Below are 17,128 nucleotides of genomic sequence, written 5' to 3' on the forward strand. Positions count from 1 at the left end.
CAACCAGGCAACTCAGAAATGACAGCAAAAGCCCATATATATTTTAAATTGCTAAGAAATGCAACCCCCTACTAACCAGAGAAGTTCCAGAATGATGGAAAACTTTTATTTTTTCCATCACACATCCTCCCCATCATGAGCACTCCATAAAAACTCCATACTGCTCTCATTGCAGGCCAGCTAGAGAAAGCAACCCATTAACAGCTAGCAGCTTCTTTGACCAATTATCACTTTGTGTGACAATTCATATACTGTGTCATGGAACATCCATCATGAGCTCTTCTTAAAGAAATTACAAAAAGTCTACTTAACCTTGCCATACGAAAAGGTGCCAATTATAGCCCCCGCTCATCTCTTGCAACCCAGCGAAACAGGTCAACACCACTAACACATACTGGGGGGCACGGAACCACAAGCAGTTGCAAGGAGATTCTTCCTGTCTCAGTTCCTCCCGTAGCTCCCTCTTACCCATCCCAAGGTGGGCACTTTTGCTGCTTTGCCGAGGCTAAAAGCAACACAGGCAGGAAGGGCTGCGGCCCCAGCTCGCGGCGCAGGCAGACACGCACGCCGCAGGCCGCGCTCCTCCCAGCCCGCTGCTCTGCGGCCGCCTCATCGGCATCGCCAGCACCAGAGGGGCCGGCAAGCGCCTGCCTTCACGGGACGGCGCCTGCACATCTTCCACAGCACAGCCACCTGCTTAAAAAACAGGATCACCCGAGTCAGAACTTGGCTTTAAAAACAGAAATGCTTTGCAGCTTTCCCACTCTTTCAGTGGCAGAACATTCTTTCCAAACCTCTCCAAACCTTCTGCTTGCAGCTCCACACAGCAGTACTTCAAGAGGAACAAGTCCAAGTATTAACAGGAAAGCTTTCACCAGAAAGAAGAGTAAATGCCTTACACAATTTAAAACCTTGCTCACCTGCATGACAGACCAAGACCACCCTGCTTGTAACAATCTTGTCCCTCCAACAACTCCCACTTTAATGCCTCAGGAGTATTTCTGTTCCATTTTATTTGTGTGTAATTATTACCCATTGACCAGCACTGACAGAGCATTACAAGGGCACAATCACTCCACAGCTGCCAATTCCTGAAGTTACTGAATCTGCCATCTTCTCGCTTCCCTTCGCGCAGCCACGGCTCCTGCAGGCCACTGCCGTGCGAGAAGTGCTCATGGAAGTGCTAACACGCACACAGAGTCTGGAACTAAAGCTACCTGGCCTAGCCAGGGTGACAAAAGTTTCATCTTTTGAGGAAGAACACATAATACCCTCACTCGTTGCAATGCAGTCTGCCCCTGCTAGAAGCCAGCCTGAACAACTGGAGTTACAGCTCTACAGCCCTCATTCCATCACTGTCACAAGATCTGTGCCCTGCAGTGCTTTCAAATAACACAATTATATGAAGCAATATCTTTGCTTTTTTTCCTTACAATAAAACACCCAAGCCCTTTCAAAGTACTATTGATAGTCCTTATGCCAGAAACAAGCTCTGAGCACAACATTAATAATTGTTTACATTTATGTTGTGTGTGTGTATATATATATATTATATATATATACACACACACACAAAACAGTATGCAAAAAGGGCAAACAATAGAGCTGTATCCTTTCATATACTCAAGAAAGGCTAATATATTACAAACACAATTAAAGACTTGAAGAAGCAGGGGAGATTTCAAACATTTTTAACAAGATCTTGAAACAAAATGCACTGATTATATATAAAATTTATCCAAAATTTCTTATTATATGTCCACTCAAAGTATAGTCAAGATTAAGCAATATTTAGCTAAAACTTGAAACTAAATTGGATCAATTGAAGAGTTGATCCTATGGCTCAACATCACCCTGTATCTTCAACTATGGATATGCACAATTTAATCACTCGTATCTATTAATTTACTTTAACTTAACAAAGTATTTACCCAGGAAACATGCTACTCAAAGAAGAGCAGGTCATACAGAAGGCAGCATCCAGGTTAACAGGAGGTGAAATCTCAGTCCCACCAGAACCGACACAAAACTCTCATCAACTTAAATGTGACCAGAATGTTCCTCAGTCTCATTCTCAGGAGCCTGCAGCTGGATGAAGCCTTAAGATAGTAGGAAAGTCTGTCTGTGAGTCAAAGAGGTAACAGCTCCAGAGAGGAGAGTTCAAATGCTTGTGCTATGCACTGAGAGTTAACTGCTTAAATGAGCCAGACTGACAGCAGTGAATTTACTCTCTGGAAAGCTAATAACAGGCAAGGAAGAGCTCCCCCTGTTCAGCCTTGCTGCATCTCACCCTCATCTGACTGGGGCTTGGGAAGAGGGATCTGCTTAGCAGCTTTCCAGCTTGCAGAGAGAACCTGAAACTGCATCTTCTCCTGGCAAGCAGGGGAAAAACACTGAGGAAGTGCGAAGGGGCAATAAAATACCTCTTCTCTCTGAGAGGCTTCTACCAGGCTTCTATCCAAACTAAACAGCATGGCTACACTACATGGAAGAAGCAGACGATTTCTTGTCTTTTAATAAGCCCCCCCATATCAAATGCAGGCCACTCAGAGCCAAGACACAGCTGGGCCTCTCTGGTTATTGTCCTGGCAGACCTTTGGCCCCAGCATTTTGAGAAGTGTGTTGCATCCCTCTGGAAACTCACTGAAGTTGCAAGGATGGATGTTTGCATTTCCTAAATACCCAGTCCAGGGCTCTTTGATTGTAACTGGTCAAAAAACACCTAACAGCTGAGTCCAATAAATAGGTAATATCCCAAAGAAATACCTTTTGCTCCATAGCACGTTCAGTGTTTGTTATCCCTATTTTTGCCTGAGCATAGTGTCTAGATTTTTCAGCAGCAGCTATGGTAAGGGAGGGGAAGCCTGGATGAGAAAGGAAATTCAGATTCTGCACCATCTGTTAACTGACTTCCAGTCTGAGAGAACAGATGCTGGACTTCACCATCAGCTTCTGACAGCTCTAGAAATATTTTCTTAATTGGGGCTAAAACTTTAACTATGACAGGATAAGTGTCAGAGAACATCTAGAAGAACGTCTCCAATTCTTCTCCAACTACCTGTTCACTCAAAACAGATGTCCTTCTAGTAAGCACGGTATGGCATGGAGCAGCCTTCCTCAGAATGAATATTCACCATCCAAGAAGTGAATATGCCCTGCTTAGATTCTATAAATACCATCACTGCTCAAATGGTTCCTCCCATGAATGTGGTAGGAATTTCCTCTTCTCTGCTGCATGTTTCCTATTTCATTTGGTGCACTGCCCTCCTGCACATCTGTCCCTCACTCTCCCGCAGACAAGCCAGTGCTGTCCTCACAGACTTCGTGATGAACTCCGGTCCCACCAGGCCAACTACGAGTACTGGTGTAGCAGAACAAGATCATATTAAAACAGCACACAGTGCAACTAGAATTTCTACATAGAACTGCCAATCCTCCATGTGCCAAGTGTCCAGAATGCCCAAACTCATTACGAAAGTTTGTATTTATGCCATAGCTATCAGTTTATAATTAAAACTAAGTATTAACATTTTATTACATGCTGCATTGCAAGCAATGTAAACTGCCAGTGGCTCTGAGTTTTCTGACATGCATATGGATTAAATGAATCAATTAGGGGAAAAAGTGCTTTGTGGAAGAGGAAATACAATAATAAATTTGGATCTCCAACAAAAAATAAAGAACTCATTTTCCTGAAAATATTGCTTTAAAGCATACCTGAAAGAGCACAGCTATATCCAAAATGTTGCGTTCACTCGTTTATGCCACATATTTGTCGGATATCAATTCTTTTCTGTGTTTTAAAACAATCTGTACCTAATTTATGTTATTTACGCTTCTTATACTTCTCAATACATTATGCCAAAGCATATTTCAGTGGGATTGACAAGGAGAGTTTTAGAAACGTTACTGTTGCAAAAATAAGAGGTAGTGTAAAGTAGCTTGCTATAACAGATTTTTCTTATGACAAAAAGAGGAAAAAAAGAAAAAGCATATACACACATGTACCACCTTCTGGGATTTCTGGGATTTTTTTTTTTAAAAAAAAAGCCTTACTCATACAGTGTTTAAAAAAAATGACTTCTTCACTTTTGCCAAGTGCCTGTTACACCTAGGTCTGAAGGAAGGCTTTCCATTTTAAGGTGTGGAGAATTCCTTTAAGCCTGGAGGATCCTTGTGTCTCAGTGCCCAGCAGTGAAGCACTGTGCCCCTGTGGTCTACAAGGTGCAACTATAGGCCCCACCTAATGGCATAAGGTACACGTGTTGTCGATACTACTTTGGAAATAAAACATTCTTCCTTTCCCTGGTGGTCACAAATAAAACATGCAAAAGAAAATCTGAAACTGAACACACCGATTTCACCAATTTCTCCATTTCTTATGTTTCCATGGCTCTGAATACCAGGCTCATCACCTGCCAGTCTCTACGGCAGATAAGTTTTGCATGACAACTATACTTACTTGGCAAACTGCTCTAAACAGTAAAATTTTACTCTAAATCGAGTAAAAGCTGTACTGCTAACCAAGATTTCCGCTATCCACTTCAGCTCATCCAAACAGGCTTTCTATGGTACATCCAGAGACTCTGCAGAATTCAATCTCTGAGTAGTGCAAAAACATTCTCCCTTTAGGAGAGTGTTCAGGCCCTAGAATAGCCAAGTAAACATGTGGCCCAAGTGTCACCAAGGCACCATCACTTTCCCAAGCTTTATTGCAGACTGCAATAGCATTTGATCAAGTATGACCGTCTCCCCACTGATTCTGTTATTCCCTCTGAGGTTTAGTAATGACAATGGCAAGAACAAGTTTGTCCTCGTAATCAGTGTCATTGTAAAACAGGGACCTCAGGCTGTCAGGCAGAAAAGCCATCAGAAGGCAAGAGAAGGAAAAAAGAATAAGAATGGTGACATGTATTAAAAAGAAGTACATTTTGCCCTTAAGTAATGATAGAATGCCCGGTATAGATCTGAACAAACCCACAAACAGTTCACATCGCAGTGTCCTGTTCCACCATTGAGCGTTATTTAAGTGTCTTGTTTTGAGGAGAGATTTACTTGACTTTGTCATCTCCAATGTCCACCTGGTTGAGAGTGGCTGTGTTAGACCCAAATACACTTAGCTTATCAAACAGCTCTACACCCACAGACAAGCACAGCACCTACCGCCAGGACATGTTTGGGAGCGTGGTCGCCGGGACGCGGGGCGCCGGGCGGGAAGTCGGTGGGCGGGCCGGGGGCCGGGTCGCTGCTGCGGCGCACGAGGAGCGGCGTGCCTGCGGGGCGAGAGCACAGGGTCACGGGCTGCACGAGCGCGGCCGCGGCTCCCCGGGCTCTCGGCAAGGCGCACGCACAGCCCCTACGCAAGCTGCCCCGGGGCAAGGGCAGCAGGGCCCTCGCTGCACCGCACGGGACCGCGCCAGTTGGTGTTTGCTGAAGGACGGCCATAGGAAGGGTTCAACCTCGGTCATACAGACCTTCACCCCTGCTAAATCAGTCAAGTGAAAACTGCTGACAAAACAGGAAAGGAGAGACGCTCTTAAAGCAAACAAGGAGCTGTGGGGATCTGTGACTGTCGTGCTGTCCGGCGGACAGGGAAACCGAACACTGCGGCTGCAGAATAACAGTGCACACAAAACCACAGCACACCACGACTGCCGCTGGTTGTGTAACCACCCGGGCACTTCCTCTGCCCCAAACCTTTCCACGCTGGCAGTCTCCACCATAATTTCTGCATCAGCTTAGCAAACTGGGATCTCACTATCCAATTTTCACCCCTCCACCCTTGACAGAACACCCCGGTTCTTTAAAACACCTGCTACAAAACTTCCAGGTGGGGCGAGAAGACACAATTCTACTAATTCTATTAAGTATTTCTCATGTTATCCAAAAGGAAATTAACAGACATGACTTCTCTTCAAATCTTCCCAAAATAATTTATCCCAGCACTAACAACAAATGTAGAGAATATCAGTCTAAGAGAATAATTTTTTCACAAGTTGCAAGTGAGGGAGAACAAGCTCTTAACTGACAGTTCTACTATTAATTATAGCGGCTGGGATTGATGGCAGCTCTAATTACTAGATCTATTATAGAAGTTTGTACTTGCAACACAGTTGCTTTGTTAACAGAGGTGCTAACCCAATTCCCCAGCAACTGTATCAAATGTAGCCCCGCCAAATTTTGTTGAGTTTGGTATAATTACAGCTGGAACAAAGACAAAAAGCTGATCCCAAGTAGCAACTAGAAAAGTTAATGCTATTATCCTTCCTCATGGTGAGGTTTTTTGTTTCCCTTCCCAATATATAAGTAATCCTTTTGACCTCTGCTTATGCAGGAAATCAATAAGACGGACATAAATTTAAGCCTTGTCTTTTGCTTTCATATTGATGGAATACACAAACAAAAATCAAAAGGTGAACATGGCTTTTTGGGCCTTAGGGACTCTCATCTTAATACCAAGAGCTGGGCTTCATGGGTTTCACAGGGTCTTTCTGAAGACAGGGATTGAAGACAAGAATTTCGTGTTTCCTATGATTTCAAGAAGCACCAGTAGGCTAAAAGACAACCAAGCCCCCACTGCTTGGATCTTCCTCATATGCTGCTGAAGACAAAAAGTTTCTTTCCTCTGAGTGTATTTGATAAGGAGGTTAAAGGCAATTCAGGTTTGGCCTTCATAACAGCTGCATCCCAAGACTCACCTTATTCCTTCACAGTAATAAATGGCCAGTAATAAAAGGTTTTCCTTTTATTCTTCCTCAAACTCCAAGGTGAATCTAGTTGCTGAGACAACCCATTTCTCTCTTGGCCAGTACTGCAGGGCATAGAAATGCCTTTTTCAATGTCATCCTGATTCCATGCTGCCAAACTTTGGAGGCAAAGCTTTAAGAACTTTTTGCTATGACATACTACAGAGCTAAATCATTATTTGTTTTCCCACCTTTAACCAATGTGGCTTTCAATACATTTGGTATTTAATATGCAATTCATTCTCTGACTCCAGTAAGCAAAATAACATTTTCTGCATACTTTTTCAGCTAAACAGTCTCAAAACACAAGCCAGCTTCCAGTATGGACAGTATCCTGTACAACAGAGCTCTCCGGCTCCAGCTGAGGCACACTGAGAGTAATAACAACATTGTGAGCAAAGAGAGGTCCGAGTCTCCCCACACGTCTTCCCCCTTACTATTGACTCAGTTAAAACAAACCAACCCAAAAAGTCAAAAATGCCATGCAACTCAGGCTGTCTGACTCTAAGCCTGTCCTTTACCACAGCACTTGTTCCATATCTTAGCAAAAACTGCATCTTATTCTCCTGCTTATATCTCACCTTTACCCTGTTTTAAACACCCATCATTTACAACTTCATTACTTTATCACGCTATACATCAAGTTGAGTGTACATGAGCAGTAGCACTGAGCATTATGAGCATTCTTATTTCTTCTTTTACCCATGTCACAAAGTAGCACTCACATAAGGAAAGAGTAAATACAGATTCAAAAATTAACTTTATGAACTCTAAAACCACAATGTGGTAGAGTACTTTGATTTTTTAAAACAGGAGAACGCAAACATTCATACAGCAACAGACTCCAAGTTGTATTCATAATAGTAATAATAAAATCCTGAAACCAATACCTCAGCTTTGCAGTTTAAACAAATCAAGAGCAGCTGTAGTTTATTAGTGCTCTCAGGCAGCAGACCCCTGTTAGTTAAACAAACAAACATGGTGTATTTGTGTATAAAAGCTCCAGACAAAAGTGTTGAATTTTAAGCCTCTCTATGATTACTAAGAAAACACACGTTCTTTAAAGCCATTTCTCCCCGCATAACCAAGGAATTTCTGATTACTCATTCCTAATTTCTAGGCTCTTCAGTACAGCAACTTAAAAACAGATTGAGACCCTTCTTCACAAGTCAGGCAGCATCCTCTAGCCTCCACTTCCTTTTCCAGAAGAACAGGAACACCACAAAAATGCTCTTACTGAACAACTGAAAAATGAGATGCATTGATACATTCATATCTAAATTTCACAGCTTAGAGTCAGATTCCAAACTCAAAAATCAAGCACACTGTTGTCTACGGTCTCAAAGACATCATCCCAGCTCCTTTCCTGGCTTCTGTCCTCTTTTTCCCATGGTGAAAAAAAGAGGTTAGTCAAAGGGAGATATATATATATTTATTTATTTTCCTCCGCTGTCAAATATACGAGACAAGGATCAAAAGAACTTAAATCAAGCTCATTACTTCTCCCAAAGCTCTCCACTTGGATTTCTCTCCTTCCTTCGCTGCCTGCCACAACTAATTCAAAGCCACCACTTCACAGACTGATTTATGTTTAAAGGGTGCATAACAATTAAAAAGGCAGAAATAAAATAGCTCTATATTGTCACATCCTTCCTTCACGACTGTGAAACCAAGACACCAATAATTAGAGAAGTAACATTAGAGAGAAAACAGCAGCTTGACGTGACAGCTATTCCCATAGTGTGGGAAGATGCCCATACCAAGAACTAAACAAAAGGAGAAATAACCTTTCAGTAGCTCATGGAATTCATCTGAAGGGGCCCTTCGGCTGAAACAGCATAGGAGCCCTACTGTCAGCATCCCGGTTGGAAGCTGGCTTCAGATCAGCAGAGCTCTTAGGAGATCAGGAATGTCAACATCCCCAACTCCAGAGGGGAAGTAATGTTAAGAACTTTGGAGAAGATATTTTGGAAAAAAAATTGAAAGAATAGGAGAAATTTGGGAGAAACTGAGAAAAATATTTTAATAACTTTAGAAAACTACCTTTGTTAACATATGCACCCTGACAACACATACACAAACACAATTCATGTCCATCACACGCACATACAAACCTCTGATTTGCTCATCACTATCTCCCTTAGACTACCAACAAAAATATGACAGAAACCCAGCTCTGCTATTTGGTATGTGCTGATGACTGCCAGGCCTTCCTCACGACAGCAGCTCTCACCTCACTTAAGACAGATTTCCTCCTCCTTGAAAACTTACCCAGGGGGCATCTCCTCCTATGGTATCAGTGCAGCTTCCACCAGGCCTCCAGAGCCACATGGGTGTTGTGACCTTCCTCATGGCATGTGGTCCTGCACCATGCTGCTAAGAAAAGGCCCTGCAGCTTCCCGCGCTCAAAGTCATCATGTGTATCAGTCCCAAGCCACCTAGATCAACCACCCTTCCCTTTGCTAGCATCACCTTCAAACACAACCTAAACAGATTCATGGATAACAGTATATTTTCCTTTTACTGTTATGTTTGGAAATATTTTTAACTGTAAATATGGTTGAAACAAGCATATGGTAGAAACCACACTTAGACTTAAATTGGTTATATTGGAAGGAAAAAGCAGAAGAGAAGTTCTGCCATTTGTGTACAATTAAAAGCTGAATGCTTGCATCAACACAATGGCAAAGGCAATCTCTCCACGCAGAACACTATCCAGTTTTTGTAGTTCATTTTCTAAATATTTAGCCCAAAAGACACAGGTTGACATTAACGCTGACCCCAATTAGGAGGGCATCCCATCTCACTGCGCAGCACTCGCATCCTTTGGCAAACTCAGCCTTTAGGCCTTGCAGCGGGGCAGTCGGTTGCTCTTCCCCTCCTGGTTCCCTTTGCTCTTTTGCCTTTAAATCTCTGTGCTCAGGGTAGTACAATTCACCTCAGGGTTGAAAACAGTTTATTCTTTGGGATTTAGGATGCAGTTACAGGGCCAAACTCAGGAGACTGCTCAAGACAAGTAGAGTTTATCACCCGTCAGCTTTTTCTGTAGACTGTGCCATATATAAAGCACACATTTAGAATGGGTTTTATTGTTGTTTTGGGGCAAATGCTCTCAGGTGACTACTTTGGGGTAAGCTGCCAAATCAAGAAACATAGGCCATACAAATACGTGTGTTTAACTGTATCAGTGGCAAGTCCCTAATATATTGCAAGTTGTTTTTCTCCAGGTAAGAAGAAAGACCTGTTTGAGAGCAGAACAAAAGCTGCACTTGGACTGAATAAAATAAGTGGGTGGAAAGAGATTTATAATAAATAATGTACACCTTTAAAGTCATAATTTTAAATTCTGCTCCTACATATAAAAATGCTGACTATGATGGGAAAAAAAGCTGTCCATCATGGATCTATCAAACTGTCAACTGCTAAAGGCCATCCTAATGACAATAACTCTTCTGCCTGCTTCCAGTTTACATTCTTGACAGGACAGGCAGGCCAACTGTTTTCTCTCCTATATATGCTCTTCCATCACCACTTTTTTTTTTTTTAAATATAAAACATCCTTCTGAGCAAATAAACTTTCATAGTAGTGTTAAAGCGAATATATATGCATGTATACCCCCATCTGAAAATGTCACTTCACCACAGATAATTAGTGGCTGGAAAATGTGACGTATGTTAGAAACCATTTGAGTGGAAAGCTGAATCAGCCTTCAGACTGGCCCTGGCTTGAAACGATTCAGGCATTTAAAATAAACATTACAAACAGGATATTAGCTTATATTTAAATAGCAAAAAGGTCATTAAAATATGCTAAGTTTCCTTACTTTTATTAGAGAAATTTCATGCTGGCAGGTACAGAGTCCTCCCCAGCAAGGCCTCTGCAACATGTGAGGCCCACCTGTATGGGGCAGTTCTGCCACTCTCAGATATGTTTCTTACCACCAGCCAAGGCATCGGTGATGGCTCTGCCACGGAGCTAAAATGCAGCCAATATTAGCTTGTAAATTCTACCCTGTGACAGAACAGTGCTCTTTTTTTTTTTTTTGTAAGCGTAAAAAGGAAAAAAGAAAGACTATTATGCTCCCACTATTTGATTTATGTTTAAGGCTAACTCAAACTGCTGATAAAAGCACCTATCAATACAATTTAAGATGTGCTGCTATCTATTTCTTCTTAAGTGCACACTGCACTTTTAAAATTCCCATGGATACAAGATTAACTTAATCAACAAGACTGATGTAGCAGCTAGACAATTGGCTTAAATCTATAAACAGATGAAAACCAATTTCTAACAGGCTCTTTTATACTGCAACCAATACAGAATAAAGTATTTCCCTACTGCTCTGAAGTGAAATGTGGTTTTTTTTCATAAAGAAAAATTAAAAGAATTGGCCCTTTCCAGTATAGGCTCAGTTTAGTGCTACTCTTACCTAGATGAAGCATCAAGAGGAATCACAATGGCATCGTGACTGATACTCACTTCCCAGTTCAGATCAGAGAATACAAGATACAGCCGCTGCAATCATTTTGTGTCTTAAGTATGGTATAAAATCAAAACAAGAATCTCATTTCTATCATATTACATATTCTATTAGAATATATATTTATATTATATATATATATACACACAGAGAGAGAATATATTCTATTATATTGTTTCTTTCTCCTCTTCATCACGATTCCTGTGAAGGCATAAATTTCTTTCTAAGAGTAATCTTTTTCAGACGGCATTCATATGTAAATGGAAACTGAACTCCAGACATGCATAAAAACATTTAAAATGTTTTCTTGTTAACTGAAGTCTCCCAACTTGCTGGGCACAGCAAAAAGATTTAATTCCATTAAACAGACTAGTTTATTAAGCAGCATATTATCTGTAGTTACTGAATTTAAATCAATCATTTTAGACTAATACATCCTATAAGATTTTAAAACTAATAGATCTCAGATGCTCGCACCTCATTTTTATTCACAGATTGAAAGGTGAAAATAAGCATTCCTGCTATTTCAATTCCCAGCCCATTTCTCAACTTCAAATCAAGCACTTAATGAACTGTACAAGATGAATAAACTGATGCCAAGAAAACACTCTGGGCACCTGCAGCAGGGGCTGGGCTGGCACCGCAGCCACCAGCGGTCACAGAGGCTGGGGCACTGGCTGCTCCATCTCTCACTGCTTCAAACTTTAAGATTTTCCAGCATTGAGAGTATAGCTTGAATATTACTCTATAGTTTATGGCTAGTAGCAGAACACTAAAATATTTCAAAGGTTTATAATCAATTAAGACATTAGCATAGGTTCTCATAATGTTTACACATGCCCTATTTTAACATTTTTTAAAATAAATATATCAGGTATATGTATTTCATTTTAATTAAGACTTTTTAAAGCCTTTGCTAAAAATAGCAGCAAGTTATGATTATAATCCATTTGGGTCACTAAGAATTGGTGTGTCTCGAACTCTGAAGTTCAAATTCGTTGTGTTCATTTTAAAAACTTCCAGATAAAGCAACCAAGGGCCCTGGACTTGGAACATTCAGCAAAGTTGGAGGGAACAGGAGGGATGGAAGAGCAGCCCCCCTGCACAAGGCCAAGGAACCAACTGGCTTTTAACCACAGGGTAATGGGCCATCAGCAGCACGCACTTGGAGAAAAGGGCAAAAAACATAAATTGCAAAGTCATGGGCTCTACCAGCTTGCAATAATTACTGGTTGAAAGACTTCCAAACTACATCCAGATCATCATTATTTAATAGTCACTGATGAGCTATCTCCTGTGAATTTGTCTGTTTTCAAACACACTGGTATCTTTGGCCCTAACATTACGTCGCACAACTTCAAGGTATGCTTTACAAAGAAGGGCTGGCTTAGAGCCATTTTTCTTTTTAATACGCTGAATTCTGGTTCTGTTCGGTACTCCTAGTTCTTCTGTGGTGAGGAAAGTAACTAACAACTTCTTGTCAACCTGCCATAAAAAAGTCTGCAATGTCAAGATGACTTTTTCTGTAAAACAGCTAAGAAAAGGCATCCCCACAGAGGGCTATTTGTCCCCTCTCTAGTGGTTTCACCTTAATCCTCCCACCAAAAGACTCCACAGGATCCATCCTCACCTCGAATCCTTCTGGACATGAACAGTTGTTCATGTAATGTCCTAAATAAACAGACTCTGCTCTAATGAAATAATGAAGAAAATAAATAATGAAGAAAATAATGAAGAAAACAAAATCCAAACCGAGAGCCAGTGGGAAAGGTGTGCAATATACAGGGGGAGAGGTGCAGCTTCTGCCAGCTACGTGTCGGAGGGGCAAACACCCAGCCTTCCTTGGCTCGGACGCCAGGTGTCTTGTTGGAGACACAACCAGAAGCTCAGGAGCACTTTGAAGCAAAGAGGTCCCTCAAATTAAGCAGCAGCTAAGGCTCTTGAAAGGGTACATCCACTTGAAAGCAATAACAGGGAGCTGTATGACGTTGAGCAAACCAGTTAACTGTTATTTGCAGGTTCTCTAATGATCACTGTTATAAAGCTGTGTTTGCCTGTGTGCTGGAACAAGTTCCCACAGAAGCAAGCAGCAACTAGTAAACCATTAATAACCAAATATTGAAAAAAAGGGCAAAGAATGTGTAGAGTTATTAAGTGGGGATTCTCTTGCTGTTGTTGAAGTGATTCAACCCTTGATACTAGCTATGCACTACAATCTGTGAATGCTCACAAAAATAGCAATATCACAAAATCAGGGAAGCAGACAAAATTTTGGGATATGTTTGAAAAAAATCATGTTGAAGTGTCAAAAAGCATCACAGGGCTTTATAAGAGCATTTACTCCATCATTCAGTCGTACTCATCCTCCATTCCGTATCTTTCAAGGCAATGAAAGGCTGGAGATGAACACTTCGGATTGAGAAGTACTTCAGCAAAAAGCCTAACTTGAAATGAAAATACCTTTCTCTCTATCTTCATGCGGAAACCTCCTTGCTCCAAAAGGACATTCAGTAAGCCAAAAGGGAATCGAGGCAAGGGGATAGCCAATGGGAAAATACTCTTTAGGGAAATAATCCTGGCAAAGGGGCTGTAAGAAAGAGCTGCGACTTTCTGGCAGACTGCTCTGTGCACAAGTTCATAACCTGCTCTGCTACAGAAGTCCCGGGGTCGGAAGGAAGTGCTAGCTCATTTCTAAACACGCAACCCAAAGAGTACAGGAATACATGGATGGTTGTTTTTCAACACACCTTTATAGAAGGCATTGTTGTATTGTTTTTGCTGCAAAATGGAGATAAACTGCAGTTGTGCTGGCACAAACTTCATTTCCATGAATCAAGGACAATTAAGTAATACCACGCTGAAGTCATGAGGTCAAACTGCATCAGGCCTGCACTCTGACTGAAATGAAAAGTTATCTGCAAAGCTGCAGCTCTCTGGAGAGCACAGCCATTTGTTTTAAGAAAACTAGCAGACTAATTGATCATCACAATTCCTTAAAACCAGATTAGACCGAATGCCACAGAGGAGAAAAATCCATCAAGCACCACGGGGTCATCGCCAGCGGCCGGTGACAAAGGACACAGGGCAGAGCTCACTGGCACCACGCTGGGACCCGCTTTCAGGCGCAGGGGAACAACAAGAGGTCACGTTTAGCAAATACAAGAGCACTCTTAGCAAATAGCCAGCGTTGTATGAAACCAAAGCAAGCTCGTGCTTCTATAATACGTTTCTTTTTTGCCAACCAATTGTAGCATGCAAATTTTGGCCTAAGCAAAGGGATGGGGTTGCTGTATGTCTACACTCTGCTCGGTCACCATACTGATGAACAATGAGCCTTGCAGAATGCACAGGATATTTTTATGCAAGGAAAAAAACATCTCTCCTGCTTACTCTGAAACCACGCCATGCAAATAGTATTTTCTTTGTAAAATAAGTCATCTCAGTTCATACTTGTTTTCATCTATTTAAAGAAGAATACAGTTATTTTCCTCTTTAAGATGCATTGAGTGTATATCCACTGCAGAGTGTCTCAGCACCCCCTTGAAAGTGGACTTACCCATGCATTCTGCTAAGGTGCCCCTAAGCCTACCTGTAATACTTCTGCTTTCAACTAGCAAAATAGAGAAGCTGCCTTTTGAGCTCTAAAGTCCCGCAGAAAGATGACCTCCATACCCCGGAGGTAAAAGCTTAATGTTCTGTCAGATCTATTGAAGGAGAATCTGCCAGAGGCTCCTGGAAAACAAAATTGCCTTCACTTTCCTTGTGTTTCAAATTAAAGCACAGCCACTGGAAGCATCTCCGCTTCTATTAGCTACTCTGAAGAGGACTAAGGGACAGCTTTGACTCACGGCACACAGGGCCAGTCAGACCAAGCCAGTATCTCCCACAACTCCATGCAGTGAGACAAGCCCGAGTGCCTCCAGGGACACAGGTAAATACACAGAGTTCAGTAAGCAAGAAGATCAGTTTGTCTTCAGAGGCCACTGAAACTACCTTGAGGGAGTCCTATGACAGCACAGGTTAGTCACCCTTCCCACAAAACAAAACACCACACCACCAAGGCCTGGATCAAAATGGAAAATTATATTTTTTTTTTTAGGCCATGGGCTATGCAGGTAGAAGGCAGCTACCTCTGCTGTCAGGAAGCAGATCTCTGTAACAACAGATGATCTCAGTATTGTCCAAAATTTGAAGAACCCTTCAAAGCGTGACTACCTGCAACCCGCTAGAGCCTTGGCTATTGCATTGTCATCCCTCTGCTTATTTTAAAAGAGGGACTGCAAGCAGTTGTGAAAAATGGTTGGAGTGACTAACTCCTCCCCTTGCCTAGCAAGCTGATCAGATGATATTAAGAAAACTAAGCCAAAAGCTGCTTTAATCAGAGGCTTAGCACGCCATACAAATTTTACAATATCATTGTGCGACAGTTCAGCAAAAAGGCAGAAACTCCCATTTACTTGACAAAGTTGAAGTGACAAAGGTGAAATTAAACTCTTCCAATTTACAAAAAGTATTTTGTACCCTTGGTATCAATAGCTGCTATAGTAACAATTATTTCTTTTTTTGTCTAACTGGAGCCGAATTTCCAGCAAACACTAACAAAGGGGTCTCTACACAGCACTGCAGAGCTCCGAGACACAGTAGTGAATAACATGCTAGGTTTTATCCTAGCACCCAACAATCAAAGTAACTGAATGGCATCTGCTTCCCAGAAACCTTGCATACAGAAGTGGCTTCAGGAATCTCCTACCTGATTCCCAAATCAAAGAGGAAAGAAGAAAAAATAAACACACATGTTACTTTCAGGAAAAAAAATATCATGTTGATGCCTGCATACACCTTACCTTCCTTCCCACCTCACGGCTCAGCAGTGACAGGTATCACTGAGTGCTGCCTTTCTTCCCCCAGGCAAGATCTTGACTACTTAGTGCCAGGAGGGGAGCAAGAGAAAAAGCAGCAACCACACTTGCGCGCACTCAACCTGCATCTATCAAACAAAGCAAACAAGGAAACTCTGAAGCCGTCAAGAAGGCATTTCAGCTCAAAGTGACATGTCCATAAAATGGATCTTCCATAAATAAATTAGCGCTCTCCTCCCTGCCCATATGGGTTGAAAGGAAAAAAAAAAAACCCCAAAACAAACCAAGCTGACATCAAGAATAACCAAAAGGCTAAACCTCCCATTCACCTCTTCTGTTCTGGGACCCCGTACGTAGGGCAAATGGCTCATTTCTGGGGCCATGGATGCCCATCTGGGCAGACAAAGTCGGGGAGTTTCCCCCAGCCTTTCCCTACAGAGGGACAGCCTTTCCCTCTGCCGAGGGGAACATTTCCCTGGGTGTGAGAACCTGCATGGAAGCGGCTCAGAATAACCTGGATGCAGCAGGTTCACAAGCAGAGGAGGACGGGTGGGTTAAAAACCTTCTGGTCTGAAGTAGGGGAACACCCAAAACAAAATATTCTGAAAATATTTTAGGAAGATCACATCCATTTACGAATAAATGGTTATTACTCTAGATTTGTCTAGAGTTTATCACCATGCTTATCACTCTCTGTTGGTAACTCACTTTAATAATTCTGATAAAAACATATATATTTGCAGAAAGCAGATTATTGGTAATTAAACTTGACTTGCACACAATGGGCCACAAGTTTGCCATACTACACTTCAGTATTACGAAGAAATTCATATACTACCAGTAAGACTTGCTAGGCAGATGATTATGGTCATCCATAAGATGACCATAAGAGAGAACAGAAGCCCCCTCCTGTGCAGGATAAAGGATGTGATATCTTTCTCTCTCTCTATATATATATATCTAAATCTATTAATTTTAAGGATATATTGTGACATGTCAAGTTACCCATTCAAAATAATGTTATCCAATTATATGAGGCCAG

At 41.7% G+C, this 17,128-nt stretch overlaps 1 protein-coding gene across 1 annotated transcript in view; it reads right to left on the bottom strand.

The window, feature by feature from the left end:
• Positions 1 to 17,128, bottom strand: part of PARD3B (par-3 family cell polarity regulator beta) — a 343,703-nt gene that overhangs the window by 217,389 nt on the left and 109,186 nt on the right. The window contains exon 4 of the mRNA XM_026048404.1: positions 5,164 to 5,273. Coding sequence (XP_025904189.1) covers positions 5,164 to 5,273 — 110 coding nt within the window. The remainder of the gene's footprint in view (positions 1 to 5,163; positions 5,274 to 17,128) is intronic.

The sequence above is a fragment of the Nothoprocta perdicaria genome, unplaced genomic scaffold (assembly GCF_003342845.1).
Source record: "Nothoprocta perdicaria isolate Ctin4 unplaced genomic scaffold, notPer1 scaffold_11, whole genome shotgun sequence".
NCBI lineage: Eukaryota > Metazoa > Chordata > Aves > Tinamiformes > Tinamidae > Nothoprocta > Nothoprocta perdicaria.